A 15,822-nucleotide genomic window follows, 5' to 3' on the forward strand; every position below is an offset into this window, starting at 1 on the left:
GGGAGGTGTCCCTGCCACGGCAGGGGTGGCACTGGGTGAGTTTTAAGGTCCCTTCCCACCCAAGCTGTTCCAGGATTCGATGTTCCTAAGGTCCCTTCTGGGTTCCGCGGGGTCTGTGCCACCGACCCCCGGCTGCAGAGCAGAAGCAGCAGCAGGACCCGGCGCCGATCCCCGGGGGCGCTCGGAGGAGACCCCAGCGGTGCTGCAGGGAGCCAAAGCGATGTTCCAGCAGCCCGGGAGCGGCGCGGCGGGGGCGGGCCGCCGGGCGGGGGGCTGTGCGGGAGGGCGGGGGGCCGGCCGGGCCCTTCGGGCCCAGGCGCTGCCCGGGGATGCCCCGGCATCTCTCGGCGCCCTCGGGCATCCCTGCGCGGCGTGCGGGGCCAGGGGACCGGCTCGACGGGACCGGTCTGTGCCTGTGGCCGGGCTGCACACCTGAGCTCGCCCGATCTCTGCCTGCTTTTGCAGCAGCGGGGCGGGTTTTCGTGCTGGGCAGGGGTGTGGGGTGTACCCGGCGTGCAGCAAGGGGTGGTGATTCGGATTTAACCTTTATTTACGCAGGGGTTTCCTTTAACCTCCCTGATAAAAGAGAGTGGGAGCAAACCGCATGCTCGCGGAGCAGTTGTGTCTGGTTAGGTGTTGGAAATGTGCCGTCTCCCCCTGCACGGGGCTCCCAGTGAGGCACAGTGTGCTCGCAGCATCCCAGGGGTGCAGTTGCTGGTGTTGGGGGTTTGCTGCTCTTGCTGTCCAGGATTCCCTTCCCTCCCTGCCCAAGCAGCAATGTGACCTTCCTGGCACATGAGGAGCAGGGCTTGTGGTTGTCCTGTGAGAGAGAGAGGGACATCATGGGAACCACAGGGTCATGGATTGCTTTGGCTTGGAAGGAACCTTCAAGTCCACCTCATTTCACCCCCTGCCCTGGGCAGGGACACCTTCCACTACCTCAGGCTGCTCCAAGCCCTGGGCACCCTGTGCCAGGGCCTCCCACCCTCCCAGGGAAGGATTTCTTTCCAATATCCCATCCATCCCTGCCCTCTGGCAGTGGGAAGCTATTCCCCCTTGCTCCCCTTGATCACTCCATGCCTTGTCCCCAGTCCCTCTGCAGCTCTCCTGGAGCCCCTCAGGCCCTGGAACTGCTCTGATCTCTCCCTGGAGCTTCTCTCCAGCTGTCCCAGCCTGGCTGCCGAGCAGAGGGGAGCTCAGGGCTAGGCAGGGCAGCGGGAGCAGTGCCTGGCACAGGGCACAGAGTGAGGCCAGCGCTATCTGAGCTCCCAGACTGTAAATAGTGCTGAGTGCTGCCCGCCTGCCCGCTGGGCTGGGGCCCCGAGGCGCCTGCGTGGGCTGCAGCGTGGGCCTTGGAGCTGGCACGGCCCTGGCCACCGGCCCTGCACAGCACCAGGGCACGGAGCATCTGCTGGGAGCTCTGACCCCACCTTGAGACAGGCTCTCATTGCTCACTGGCACGTGCCTGCTCCACTTTTCAAACTGCCGGCCTGTAAACTCGTGAGGTAATCAAAGAAATTCCTCTAATTTGCAAAAATACCACTGGAGAGTATAGATGTCTCATTTAGGAAAACTAGGCTTTTCCCTCAGGGTTCAGGGGAGATGGCAGATGAGCAGCTGGTCATCAGAGAGGAGTGACTGGTGTGTCCCAGGAGAAAGTGCTGAGCAATCACAGAGTCATCGGGCCGGTAGTGTCAGCCTGGTTTTGCAGCCCACATCTGACCCTGGAGCTTCCAGGAGTGGGGCAAGTTTTGCCCATGACTTTATTTCCTTCAAGTGGCAATTGCCCTAGGAAAACCCCAGAGGAGATTCAACAGAGTCAACAGGATAATTTCGTAATGTGGGAGTCTGATGTCACTGTGAGGTGGAGGAGTTTCACCCAGGGTGATGCTGGGATGAAGCAGGGCTGGACTCGGCTGCTGCAGACAGGGAGGACACGTCCACAGCCCGGAGAAACCCCACTGCAACCAGGAGCAGGTTTCTCTTGGATGGCTTTGGTCATCACAGGGATGCACGTGCTGCCAGGACAGGGCCATGGCACCCTGTGATCACACTCAGGGTATCACAGCCAGCTCAGATCACCCTGCTGTGACCAGAGCAGGGATGAAAAGCAGTGCTGGCTGCCCAGAGCCACCTGCAAAGGGTTCAGGGCTGCCTGTCTGTTGAGGGGGTGGCACCTCTGTGCCCCCAGCCCTGCTCAGCTCCTGCTCCATCCCTGCTCCTCTGTCTCCTTCCGGAGGGGCTGTGGGAAGGGGAGGGAGAGGGGGTCCTTGCACCCCTCATTTATCACCTCTCTGCTCAGGTGCAGCCTGCTGATGGGGCAGAGCAGGACCCACTCCAGGCTGGCACCACACCTGGCAGGACCCTGCCCCGAGCAGCTCTGAGCTCCGAGCCCTGTGCCAGGGAGGAGCCCCAGAACAGGGCCCTGGGGCTCACCCGGGGCAGCTTCCCCTGTCAGCCAGCAAGGACCTGGTGGGAAACACTGGGAATAAACGTAAGAAGAAAACTGCTAAAATGAGAATATACATCCCAAAAAAGTCATCCAGGCATATTCAAATGCAGCTTTTGCTCCTGCCATTTATTTCTTTTATCCCATATGAAGAGGAATAACTTCTCCCAGCGCTGGCAGGTTGATGAGTGACCCACAGAGACGGGCACACAGGTGGGGTCTCCCTGTGGCAGGAGCCAGTGGTTGGGGACAGCAGGGACAGCCGAGGGCACGCAGCTGGCCAGCACCAGCCAGGCAGGGGCTGGAAACTGCAAGCCAATCTAAATCTTTTACTGGATTTCTTAAAAGGCAGGAAATATTTCCTCGTCTGCCCCGCTGGGCTCCCGGGTTTGAAGGAGCTCTGAGGAGTGGGTTCTGTGCAGCCCAGGCTGGCCTTGCTGGCTCACCCCAGGCTGGGGCAGGACTGCTCACGTCCCCACAGCCTGGGCAGCTCTGCAGAGCCGAGGTCACTGCCCCTCTCTGCTGTACCTGCCCCAGACCTGGCCCGGCTCTGGTGCAAGGTGTGCTCCCTCCAGGAGCAGAGCAGCCCCAGGCAGCGGCAGGAGGAAGCTCAGTGCACAGGCTCAGGCAGGATGAGGTGATGCTGGAGTCCAGGGGGTCCAGGTCCCAGCACACCAGCTCCTTGGAGAACAACATCTTTTTCTATAGGAGTAGAGCCTGCCCTCGGATCTTAGAGGAAGCAGCTGGGTTTGTTCTTCCCAAAGTCCTCTCCCGCAGAGGATCACCCACATCTGACATCACAGCTGATAGGCATGCAGTGACAACCATCACCTCTCTGTGTGTCGTGGAGCGAGACTTCAAAGTCTGTTGGGTTTATACTGTCATCAAACTCTCTGTGTGCTACTCAGGAGAACTTGCACATCTGGCCAGCAGATCAAGGAATCAGTATCACCTTTTTTATTTTTGAAAAGTATGAAGAACTCACCTACTTTCACTCCCCAGGGCCCGTGCACACCTTTGCTGCCTTCTTTGCTCACCTGCAAGCAATGCTGTGTCACTCTCATTCCTGCCCTGCCGAGGGCTGCTCCTTGGTGAACTATTGCTGCATTATTCCAGCACTCTTCCTCCCAGGACGGGGCCTATTCCCAGCATTAATCTTTAACTCTGCTCTCCTGCAGCTTAAATCTGACAAATGTTCTGAGTGGCTGCCTCAGGTTCTTTTTGAAATCCTGCCTCGGGATGTTAAGATTTAGTAACACAGATTCTAACCTTAAAATAGCAGCACAAAATGTTCTATTTACTCACAAAATGAATGCCAAGTATGCAGCATCCCTCACCAGAGCGGGGGGAGTGGGGGGGCCATACTGATAATATCTGACAGACAAAGGAATTTGGTAGAAAAAACCAATCTGGTGTGCCTCCTCCAGCGGGCAGCAGCCCTGGACAGCATTCCTGGTCCTGGGAAAGGTGCTGCTGCTTCCAGCTGCTCTTCCTCTGTCCCTCTGAAAGCTGGATGCTCTCTAATACTTCTTACTTTAAAGGAAAATTCTCTCAGGCCCCTTGTGAGGTTGAACCCTGGTCGCTGTGAGCCTGAGCTCTGCCCAAGCCAGCTCCTGCGTGTACTGCTTGGTCCATCTAGTGTTGGCTGAGGCTGGGGCAGCATTCCAGCTGTGTCAGTGTGCACACAGCATTCCCAGTCCCCGAGCAGCTCCTGGGCAGGCGTTGCCTCACTGCAGGGCCTTGGCCATGCTCGGGAGCCACCGGCACGGCCGCGTCCCGCAGGTCGCTCAGCTCTGTGGGCCAGCAAGAGCCCAGAACGTGACAAAACATTCTCCACCTTTGGAGCTGCCAGTGCCAAAGCTCTCCTGTGTCCTCCCAGGAGGCTGGGTGCCACGCTGCTGCCATGGCACGACCCCCTCTGAGTTTTTCCTGGGTCCCAAAGCACGGCCGTGCCATGGCGGTGGCCGTCCCACTCCGGCTGTGCTGCCCATACAGGGCACCCGGGGTGGCACAGCCCCTGCTCTCGGAGCTGGTTTGATGTCTTCTCTCCTGCTGGCAGGCAGCAGCATGAACCTGAAGAAGTACCTGGTGCGGGCGCTGCACCGCCTGCAGAAGGGCCCTGGCTACACCTACAAGGAGCTGCTGGTCTGGTACTGCGACAACACCAACACCCACGGCCCCAAGCGCATCATCAAGGAGGGGCCAAAGAAGAAATTGATCTGGTTCTTCCTAACGCTGCTCTTTGCATCCCTGGTGTTCTGGCAGTGGGGGATCCTCATCAACACCTACCTCTCCTACAACGTCACCTCGACTCTCTCCATTGGCTTTAAGACCATGAAGTTCCCCGCAGTCACCATCTGCAATGCCAACCCCTTCAAGTAAGTTTTTCTTCTCCCAGTTTCCTCATGTGTGCCCTAACCCCTCAGAAACATTGGCAGTGCGAGGTACTGAGGGCCCGTTCCTGACTGAGACATCACGTCAGGAGCATCAGTGGAGTCACCAGGTGGCCCTAAAAACAAATAAAGAACAATATGGAGATGAATGGCTCAGGGCCAGAGCAGGGTTCATCTGCCTGCAAGTTCTCCTGGGCTTCACAGAATCCCAGAACAGTTTGGGTTGGGAAGGGACCTTCAAGTTCATCTCATTTCACACCTTCCACTGTCCCAGGCTGCTCCCAGCCCTGTCCAGCCTGGCCTTGGGCACTGCCAGGGATCCAGGGGCAGCCAGAGCTGCTCTGGGCACCTGTGCCAGGGCTGCCCACCCTCATGGGGAAGAGTTTCTTCCTAACACAGTTTCTGCACCATATCAGTCAATCTAATGAAGGTTTTTACCTCCCTGCAAACTTTCCTCAGCTCGTAAAAGAACCAAATTCAGCTCACCTTTCCCAGCCAGAATCAGCCTTTCCATCTTTCCCCACAATCTCTTTCCTTCCCCTTCCTTGCTGTGAGCGTTCTTCTCATTGCTCATACTCCAGTCACTGAGAGCTGCTTCCACAGTCCTGTCTGCCAGGAGCCACAGAGGCAGAACTGAATCGTGATTTCAAAGGAATCACTGATTTTCATTAGAGTTGCTTTAAATTTGTAGTTGTTTTAAATCCCTGCAATAGTGTAGCCCAAGGCAAGACGCTCTCAGCCAACACAAGAATTGCTTAGGGCTAATTTTCCCTCAATTTGCTAGAGATGTTTTGTGTAAACTGTAGTGAATTACTGAGCTAGAGCCAAAGTGGCCCAGCAGTGGCGTGTTCAGCCTGCAGCACTCCCTGTTTATCCTCGCACTGCCCTTCCTGCTGGGGCACCAGTGGCCGTGCTCTGCACGAGGCTCCCGCTGTGCTCAGTAAATCTGGGCAGCTCTTGAGCTCCCAGGCAGGTCCAGCCAGCAGCGTGGCAGGTGCCACCGTGTGTCCCCACGGCGTGGCTCTGCTGGTGGCAGCTGCCTGTGGCGCAGGTACTCGGAGGTGAAGCCCCTGCTGAAGGAGCTGGACAGGCTGATTGAGGCGGCGCTGGAGAGGATCCTGCAGCCCACGCCAGGGAACGGCAGCGAGGACCTGTCCCCACCACTCGACCTGGAGCTCTGGAACCAGATCCCCCTGGTCCTCATCGACGAGCACGACAAAGACAATCCCATCATCCTGGACATCTTTGAGACCAACCAGACTGCTGTGGGACACGAAAGTGCCATGGACAACACAACCAGTGTGAGCAATGACACTGCTGAGGGCTACCAGCTCTCTGGGGGCAACGAAACCCTGGACAATGAAACCATCGATGGGAACCAAACCACTGCTGCACCTCCCCTGGCCAACGCCACGCTGGAAGAGAAGAAGTACAAGCTGGCAGTGAAGCTGGTGAGAGGGGTCCCACAGTGGCAGCGGGCAGAGATGAGGCTTGGGTGCCTTGGCAAGGGTGCAGCAGGGAGATCTGTGTCTCCTCCCCAGCAGCTGCCCATGGCCACTGCCCTGGGGCTCTGGTCTGGCTGTGCCAGGTCTGGGGACTGCCTGTGCCCAGAGCCAGCCCTGCTGCAGGCTGAGCCAGGACAGAGCCAGGGCAGGGCTGGTCCCTGCAGGCTCCCAGACACCTTCACCCCTTCCTTGGTCAGCACCCAAAATGCCAGGGAGGGGCTGTGGCTGCTCCCCATCCCTTTGCTGCTGCAGTTCACAGTGCAGAGGCACAAGGTGGTCCTGGCACCCCTCACCCCTGCTCCCGTGGGGGCTCCAAGGACCCAGCCTGGGCAGACCTCAGAGGCTGGGGAAACTCCAGCCTTGGACAACTGGTCCAAAATTGACATTTTCTGTTAACTTGTGGGGTCACCCTGGGGATGATGTATAACCTGGCCAGCAGGGAAATGTCCCTGGGGAAGGACCCTGTAATGACAGCGAGCTGAGAGTGACAGCCAGCTGAGAGTGACAGCCAGCTGAGAGAGACAGCCAGCTCAGAGTGACAGCCAGCTGAGAGTGACAGCCAGCTGAGAGAGACAGCCAGCTGAGAGTGACAGCCAGCTCAGAGTGACAGCAGCCTGTCATGCTGAACCTCAGCCCCTGGAGCTGCAGGCAGGGCTGGCATTCAGGCGGGCACATGGGGAGGGGGTCACACCATGCCCTGCTGTCCCAGGGCTCAGGCTGCCCGCTCTGTGTCCCCAGTGCAGCCACCAGGGCTCTGACAACTGCACGTACAGGAACTTCAGCAGCGCGGCGCAGGCGGTGACCGAGTGGTACGTCCTGCAGTCCACCTCCATCCTCTCCAAGGTCCCTCTGCACGACAGGATCAGGATGGGCTACCAGGCAGAGGACATGATCCTGGCCTGTCTCTACGGGGCTGAGCCCTGCAACTACAAGTAGGTGCACACGAGCTCCCTGCTCCTTTCCGTCCCTGCGGGAATGGACAGCACGCGGGTTCCTTTATCTTTTTAAGGCATACATCAGCTACTAATGAGATTGCTGCTGATTCTCAGCTCTAACAACACTTCCCAGGGGTTTCCTGGGTGTCACCCTGAAATGTGTTCTTTTGGAGCAGTGCTGGCTGAGTCAGAGTTTTGGATGGGCTGCTTGCTCATGACCTATCAAGAGGAGCAGCACCCAGGGTATGCAGGGATAACCAGGAGCTGAGCCAGCAGCATGGCCCCAGTTACAGCCCCCTCCCTTTTGCACAAGGCCCTCAGAAATGCATTTTAGCCAGCTTTGTTTCCTGTGAGTCCCAAGTTCCCCTCTGCAGTGCTGAGGAGGGGAGCACACAGCAGCACCCCGGGCTGTGGGGAGCCCTGTCCCTTCTGCAACAAGGGTGAGCAAGAACTGCCAGCAGAGCACGAGCTAATGCAGCCCAAACCTGCAAGCACAGCTCAGACTGAGCAAGTGTTCCTCTCCATCCCCAGGGCCATGTCCCAGCAGACGCCTGCCCCTTGCCTTGCCTTTTTTTCAAAAACAGCTGGGTTGAAGTGCTGTCAGCTGGGTTGAAGTGCTGTCAGCTGTAGTCCCTGTACAGGATTTCAGCAGATGAGGCAGTGGAGGTGAACCCAGCACAGCTGCTGAGCTGGGCCCACCTTCTGCTTTATGTCACACCCCTCAGTCCTCCCGAGAGTCACAGTTTGTGTATGATTCCTCCAGGAATTTCACTCAAATCTACCACCCAGACCATGGTAACTGCTACATCTTTAACTGGGGCATGGATGAGGAGGCTCTGAATTCTTCCAACCCCGGGGCCGAGTTCGGTAAGGGAGAGCTCTGCTCTGGAGGAGGGGCTGGAGGGGCAGCGGGAGGGCTCTGTCTCTTGGTGCCCATTTCTGTCACTCAGGACAGACTTATGATTCCCCTGTCACTGGGGCACTGCAGCAGGGAACAGAGGCTTTCCAGAAGGGGATGAGCCCCAAGAGGAAAATGTGCCACACAGAAAAAAGTGACTACAGACATGTAGCAGAAGGGCATCCTCTGCATATTTGAAATGTCTGAGGGAACACCTGACTGTTCCCAGCTGTTGCCATTCTGGGCATTCACCACCATAAGTGCTCCTGCCCAGGTCAGGCTGCCATGGCAGCCAGACCCTGCTCTTCCCAAGGAACAGGGAGAAGAAAATGAACTCCCTTCTTTCCCCAAGCCTCACCTTCCAATGCCATTCCTGTTGTGAGTGTTCTGTCTGGTGTCCCAGGGCTGAAGCTGATTCTGGACATCAGCCAGCAGGACTACATTCCCTACCTGTCCTCTGCTGCTGGGGCCAGGCTCATGCTGCACCAACAGAAGAGCTTCCCCTTCCTCAAGGACCAGGGCATCTACGCCATGGCTGGGACAGAAACCTCCATTGGAGTGCTGGTGGTATGTGTGGCATTCCTGGGGAGCAGATTGTCTGAGAATAATGTTATCTGATGGGACCCAAACCAAGTTTGCTTTAAGTCTTGGCTGAACTGGCTCAAACCAAAGGAGACAGGGTCCACACCTGTCAGGGGCTGGAGCGCTTAGGGAGGAGTTTGTGTCACTGTCCTGGCACAGTGCTTTGCTGAGGCCCGAATACTGGGCTCAGGTCAGGGCTGTCTCTTTCTCCAGCGAGTCTGGAAATGGGCAGAGGGACCTGTGGAGAAGTGAAAACCACAGTCTGGTGTTGGGTGTGTTTCCAGGATGAGCTGGAGAGGATGGGTTACCCCTACAGCGACTGCACCATGAACGGCTCCGACGTCCCCGTCAAAAACCTCTACAGCCAGTACAACACCTCCTACTCCATCCAGGTAAAACAGCCTTTTCCACCCACAACACTCCTTAGGAAAAGTCAGCAAAGCAGTTAAATCTTTGCCTGTCATGCAGGGTACTGGGGAATCACAACAATCATAAAATCTTTCAAGATCATCAAATCCAAGTATCAGCACAGCCACCACTGATAGACCATGTCCTCAAGTGCCACATCACATGGCTTTTGAGCACTTCCAGGGATGGTGACTTCACCACTGCCCTGGGCAGCCTGCTCAGATGCTTTACAACCCTTTCCAGGAAATGTTTTTCCTAATATCTACATGGTTCTGTAGGAATGGTCACTGAGGCTCTGGGGAACTTCTGCTGAGACAATGTCAAAGTGACACTCCTCAGGACTCGTGTTTTGTGTACACAAGTGATATTTACCCCTGACAGGAGATGAGTACAAAGGAGAGTCTCCCTCTGAACACTCCTGCGATTTTTCACTGTTTTCTCTTTGGGGGAAACCCTGAAAATGCAGCTGGTTTGTGCAGGAAGGGAAACAGCCCTTTGCTTCTTCATCACTCTGAAAATTGGATGAGAAAGTTGAGTGTCAGTAAACCTTGCATCTGCAGAAAATTAGAGTGCCAGCACTAAGCAGAGGTTAATTTGTAACAGGCAGTGGTGGAGAGAGAAGCAGCTCTTGAGGGTTCCGTGCAATAATGAGGGAAACACCCAAACCCTTTGGGGTGATTCACAGATGCACCGGAGATCAGGAGGGCTTTGGGCTGGCAGTGGTTTTATATTTCTACCTTTATATAATAACAACTGGACCACTTTACCCAGCTTTTGAAGGTGCTTGTATAAGGTTTAAGCAAACACTTGGGAGGATTGCATTATTCCCTAGAAGTGCAATGCTGACGGGGTTCTGTGCCCACGTAACGCCACTCCAGAGCCCTCTCAGCAAAACCAGGCTCTTCCATCACTCCCTGACTGCTCTGCACTCTGTGGACCTCTCCTATCTCACAGAAATTCTCTGCTCGTCCTACCCACAACTGTTAAATTTAATTATCTTCTCAGACTTTGCCATTGCTTTGTGCTGCCTCCTGCAGAATCCCACTCCAGTCTCGGGTGATGAACTTCACGCCTCACTGAGCTAATGGCAGTGCTGCAGCCACAATCCTCCCCAGAAGAGCAGCACCTACACAAAGATCATTCATATGTCTGCTCTTTATGTTGAAGGATTTGGAAATTCCTGGCCTTAAAGTGTAAAGCCAGCCCGTTGTCAGTGTTGTGTAAAGCCTGGAGGGCACAGCCATAGATCATTCATATGTCTGCTCTTTATGTTGAAGGATTTGGAAATTCCTGGCTTTAAAGTGTAAAGCCAGCCGTTGTCAGTGTTGTGTAAAACCTGGAGGGCACAGCCACGTCTGTGGTGGAAGAGAACATTTGTATTCCCTTTTGGAAGCTTGAATATTTCTTCTGTGAAGCCCTAAAATAATTGAGAAATGAGCAGTTTCATGTGTGAGTGGGAGCTCCCTCTGTTTCCCACGAGGTCTCACCCATGGCCAGCTCCTGAGTGGATTTAAGAGCTCCAGTGCCCAGCAAGGCTGGCAGAGGTTCTGGGCAGGGACAGCTCCCCTGTTCCCAGGGCTCAGCCGGGCTCTGAGCTCCCCTCTGCCCTCCCCAGGGCTCAGCCCAGCTCCCCTCTCCCCTCTCCCCTTTTCCCCAGGCCTGCCTGCGCTCCTGCTTCCAGAACCACATGGTGGAGATCTGTGGCTGCGGGCACTACATGTTCCCTCTGCCTGAAGGGGTGAATTACTGCAACAACGGGGATAACCCGGGCTGGGGTGAGAGCTGCTGGGGCTTTCTGGGCCGGGTCTGCTGCTGTCCCTGCAGGCTGCTCCCCGTGGGATCTCCACCTGGCCGGGGCTGGGGAGAAGGGGCCACCTCTGGTCTTGGCTGGGGGCTGGGGGAGCCCTTGGGCACCCAAGGGAGAGGACACAGGCATCACTCCAGGCCTCTGCACACAAAAATTTTGGGTCCCCTGGCCAGGGCAATGGAGGATCCAGTGCTCCCCTGGGCAGCACAGCTCTGTGCTGGCAGAGGCCAGGGCTGTGCCAAAAATACCAACCCTGGGCAAGCTGGTTCTATAAGAACTGTCTTCAGAAACTGACAGTTTATTTTTAATTTATTAGTAAACTGTCTGAGTGTTTTGCCCAAGTTTCTCAAGGAAAGGAAAGTTGAAAGGGAAGATGGCAAATCTGTGCAGAATGGTCATACCTAATGTTTATTTTGATAAATGAAACTGATATAACTCAGTAACTGGGTCCTTATCTAAACAGATACTTCAATTTTGTTTTCACCAAACAGCATATTGCTATTCCTTACTGAGATCCAGCATAAAACAGCGTCAGATCTGCATTGAGTCCTGCAAAGAAACATGCAAGTGAGTACCTGGGCCTGATCTGGCTGCTGGGGAGGCAGAGGGATCCTTCACTTTGACTCCCATCAGTCCTGACTTTCCTAAAAGGGCAGCAAACCCTGCAGGGCTGGTTTGCTGTGTGAGAGCTGAAGTTCCAGAGGCTCCAGAGGAGGGGAGGTCTCCACACTAACGCTCTCCCTCTTTGCTGCAGTGACACGCAGTACAAAATGACCATCTCCATGGCAGACTGGCCGTCAGAAGCCTCGGAGGTAACCCCGACTGCTGGCCTTGCAGCAGGCACGGGTGCCCCTGTTCCCAGGCACGTGGGCACTGGCTGCTGTCAGAGCTGCTGCCCAGCTCAGAGCACCCCTGCAGACCAGCAGGACGGGGCAGGAGGGACCCCCCATCCCTGCTGGGGCTCTGTCCCAGGGCTGCTGTCAGCCCAAGGCTGAGTCTGCCTTCCACACCCTGTGCCACACGGGACAGGGCAGGAGCACCCACCCACTGCCCTGCTGAGGCAGAGCTGCCCTGCTCAGGTCCCCAGGGTCCCCCTCCTGCCCACGGGGCCAGGGCTGCTGGCACGGGGCACCCACGGGAGCACGGGATGCCTCTACTCCTTCTGAGCAGATTTTGTTTTCCTAGGACTGGATTTTCCATATTCTGTCTTATGAAAGGGATATGTCAACAAATGTGACTCTGGACAGGTGAGTGAAAGGAACAAGCACTTTATCTTCTGTGCTGAGCCTGTTAACAGCAGCCTGCCACGAGCCCTGGCGCGGGGCCAGCGCCCGCGAGGGAGGACGAGGCTTGCAGCCTGTTCACCTGCGACACAAACAGCAGCTCCAAAAGGCACTCCATGCATGTCCTCTGCTCTCCAGAGCTGCACACTGCGTCAGTCAAACTCAAACATGCAGAAAACTCAGATCAGCCTTAAGGACAGTTCCAGTGTCATAGTGTTTGTCACTTCATACTGATGTCTTGGTGTCTCTCCATCCCACAGTCGGGCTGGAGCTGGAGCAGAGGTGCAGGACACTGACAGCCAGCTCCTCCCTGAGGTGGGCTTTGTTCTTTACAGGAATGGGATCATCAAGCTGAACATTTACTTCCAGGAGTACAACTACCGCACCATCTCGGAGTCAGCTGCCACCACGGTGAGTGCCCATCCCAGCTCTGGCAGGGCAGGCACGGGAGCCAGCCAGAAGGGATGGGCAGGGCCCAGTGCCCTGGGGGACAGTCTGTCACATCCCTTGGGGCTGCTTTTTGGCACGCCTGCTGTAATGAAGTGGGTGAAGCCGCCTCAGTTCCTTCCCCCACTCCACCTCCTGTCCCTGTCCCAGCCCTGCAGGGCAGCGCCTGCTGGAGGTCCCAGGTGCAGGGGCATCACCCACACTGGCACACGGGGGATGGATCGGGGTGGGCCACATTTCAGGGGCTCCACTCAGCTCACTCTGCTCTCCTCCCACAGATCGTTTGGCTGCTCTCGAGCCTGGGAGGCCAGTTTGGGTTCTGGATGGGGGGCTCGGTGCTGTGCCTCATTGAGTTTGGGGAGATCATCATCGACTCGCTGTGGATCACCATCATCAACGTCATCAGCTGGTGCAAGGGCCTGAAGCAGAGGCGGGCGCGGGCGCGGTTCCCGGACGCGCCCCCGACGGTGTCGGAGCTGGTGGAGGCTCACACCAACCTGGGCTTCCAGCACGAGGCCGTGGGCGCCGTGCCCGGGGCCGGGGCGCTGCCCCCCGAGCCCGGCACGCCCCCGCCCAACTACGACTCCCTGTGTGTGCAGCCCCTGGACACGCTGGGCCCCGACAGCGACGCGGACACCGAGTGACCAGAGGCTCCTGCAGCTCCCGCCGGGCTGGGCCACTGCTGGGCAGCTGCCTTCGTCCAAATTCAAGGGAATGAAAAGCCCAAGCTGCCCTTTCCTGTGACTGATGGCTGGGGGAAAGCTGTGCCTAATAAACCCTGCAGTAAACCTCACAGAGTCAGGCTTTGGCTTTAGCGGGGAGGGCTTGTGCACATCAGTGTTGCTGTGAAATCGTGTCACGTTCCTCGTCACCGGGTGGGGGGAGGCAACTCCCAGTGAGCAGAGCAGGGTGGTGGCAGGGAGAGGACAGGACACCCTGACAGTGGATGCAAGGCCATGGCCTGGTAGGGCACAGAACCCTGGAAGAGTTTGTGTTGGAAGGGATTTCAAAGACTGACTCATCCTAGCCCCCTCCAGCGCGCTTGGCTGCAGGGATGTGGCACAGCGTGTGCCACAGCTGTGCCATGCCATGGAGCAGAGCCTTGGGATGGGACCAAAGCTACTTCTGGCCTCTGAGGCTGCAGAATTCCCATTCCCAAAGAACTACAACGGAAACTGAACTCTCCACTGCTGGGTGCCCTGTTGTGCTGCTGCCCAGGGTTTGTACCACTCACGGGCTGGTGGGCACAGCTTGGTGTGCCAAGAACACGACTGCACAGAGACTCGGGTGGGAGGAAGCACCAGCTTGTTTAATTATCATTCTTGCAATAATAAAAAACTGATTTAAAAGTTGCCTTTAGCTTCCCTGCTGGCAGTGGGGGTAGTCCAGTGCAAGAGGTTGGTGGCAGTGGCTGGCAAGGAGGAGAACACAGGGTGCTCACCCTGACACGAGGGCAGCGGGGCCCTTGGTGCCTGTGGGGCCGGGCTGAGTGGGGCAGTGAGTTCACCTGTCCCTGGCTGGTTCTGGCCCCCAGGAGCTTTCCCAGGAACCCATCACAACCCACCGGGACTGGCCTTGCTGAAGTACTTGTGCAGAAGTTCAAGAGGAAGCACAATCCTGTGGTTAAAGCTCGTGGCAGAACACGGCGTTCTGGGCACGGCGCCCAGCGCGGGGCGGCCCCGACAGGGGGTCCAGGATCCTTCTGCAGGGCAAGCTCCCCAGCACAGGGAGCTCTGCTGCAGAGCCGTGGGGCACGGCGTGCCCAGGTCCTCCAGCCCTGGCAGGGGTGGAAATGGGGGTCCAGCTGCTGATGACCACCAGCAGCAGGACAGAGGAACTGGGGGAGGATCTGACAGCTGAGGTGCCACCAGCACGGCTGCTTCTACCCCAAAGAGAATTCTGTGCTCAAAATCACTGAATCCAGATTCAGGGAGTAGCTCCTTCACATGTCCACACTCTGGCCCAGCCCCTTCTCCCCCCGCTGGTTCTCATTCAAAGGGAGAAGGACCAGCAGCCCCCAGACGTGCTGCTCTGTACAGAACCACCCAGGCAGAGCCTGAGCTCAGCGAGCCCCAAACCCACCAGAGTGCCAAGAGGGCACATGACAGCAAAACATCTGCAGAGACAGAGGAATCCAGCCCTTACAAGCTGTCCTAGACCTGTCCCGTCTCCTGAAAGGAATGTTTTCATCTCTGGGCACCACAAACACACAAGCACAGCCTCCTTTCCCACAGGAGAGCTCGTGTAAAGTGATGGCACTTGATCCCATATCACAGCTGGGTGGGAACCAAGGACCTGACACCCCTCCTGAATCAGTGCTCACTGTATGCAGTGCCATCCCTGGCAAAGGCCTCCAAAGGATGAAACAGTGAAAAACCAGAACACACAGAGCACATTTCCAAGAACACGGGGAATGCTGGCAGCAAGAACCTGGGCATCTCCTCTCACACTCTCACCAGAGGTCCCTGGGATGGGCAGCAGGTCCCAGGCTGCTCACCCTGCCCTCATGACTTCAGCCCCAGCTGGCTGCCAGCCCAGGCCAACAGCAGCAGACAGGGAACAGCCCCAAAACCCTCCCCAGCAGCACTGGGGCAGGGGAAGGGTGGGAGAGGCACGGCTGCTGAGCTTCACCCTGCTCACAGCAGTGAAGGGAACAGAGTGTTCTCTGCAGCACAGGGACAGCTCACCATTCCAGTCACGGCTGGCTCACGGAGGTGTCTGACATCTCATAAAAGTGGGAAGTGTCTCCAGTGCTTGGCTCCAGCTCTGTCCCAGCCTGAGCCCAGCTGAGCAAAGGGGTTTTCAGCTGCAGCAGCAGTGCAGGTGCTCCAGACTCAGCTGCCTTTCCAGTTTTGGGAGCTCCCTGTATTCTCCCAGGAGAGCACACTAAAGCTAGACCAGCTGGTGGACAAAAATCTACACAACAAACGCTAATAAATTCTACAAGGAAGCACCACTTTCCTTAAATTCCTTACAAACTTTATGGCTTTCCGTGGAACAGTGAAATTGCACCAGGAACAACAAAGCTGGTTTTATTCTCAGGGCCAAGCTTTATCAAGCCTCAAGTGTCAAGTGCAGAGACCCTTCCTGACCCTGTATTTACAACACCCTGAGC

The 15,822-nt window shown here is 56.8% G+C and overlaps 1 protein-coding gene across 2 annotated transcripts; it reads left to right on the top strand.

Moving 5' to 3' along the window:
* SCNN1B (sodium channel epithelial 1 subunit beta) lies at window positions 1-13,496 on the top strand. Of its 2 annotated transcripts, XM_039732568.1 has the most exons (13): window positions 1-35; window positions 4,509-4,827; window positions 5,894-6,293; window positions 7,086-7,279; window positions 8,046-8,149; window positions 8,584-8,747; window positions 9,047-9,154; window positions 10,828-10,945; window positions 11,469-11,544; window positions 11,732-11,789; window positions 12,163-12,224; window positions 12,596-12,671; window positions 12,986-13,496. In XM_039732568.1, the coding sequence occupies exons 2-13, from the start codon at window positions 4,517-4,519 to the stop codon at window positions 13,349-13,351; spliced, it is 2,037 nt and encodes a 678-aa protein (XP_039588502.1). In that variant the 5' UTR covers window positions 1-35; window positions 4,509-4,516; the 3' UTR covers window positions 13,352-13,496. The 2 variants fall into 2 exon arrangements, with proteins under 2 accessions (XP_039588502.1, XP_039588501.1); XM_039732567.1 differs by lacking the exon at window positions 1-35 and having other exon boundaries at window positions 305-4,827.
* The last annotated feature ends 2,326 nt before the right edge of the window (window positions 13,497-15,822 follow it).

The sequence above is a fragment of the Passer montanus genome, unplaced genomic scaffold (assembly GCF_014805655.1).
Source record: "Passer montanus isolate IOZ18808 unplaced genomic scaffold, ASM1480565v1 scaffold8, whole genome shotgun sequence".
Lineage (NCBI taxonomy): Eukaryota > Metazoa > Chordata > Aves > Passeriformes > Passeridae > Passer > Passer montanus.

Bases quoted from the DNA above. Each gene is read 5' to 3' on its own strand.
- SCNN1B (XM_039732567.1), top strand. From the start codon at position 4,196: ATGCTCGGGAGCCACCGGCACGGCCGCGTCCCGCAGGTCGCTCAGCTC. The intron at 10,946-11,468 runs GTGAGAGCTGCT...TTCACCAAACAG, and splicing joins CGGGGATAACCCGGGCTGGG to CATATTGCTATTCCTTACTG. The intron at 11,545-11,731 runs GTGAGTACCTGG...TCTTTGCTGCAG, and splicing joins TCCTGCAAAGAAACATGCAA to TGACACGCAGTACAAAATGA.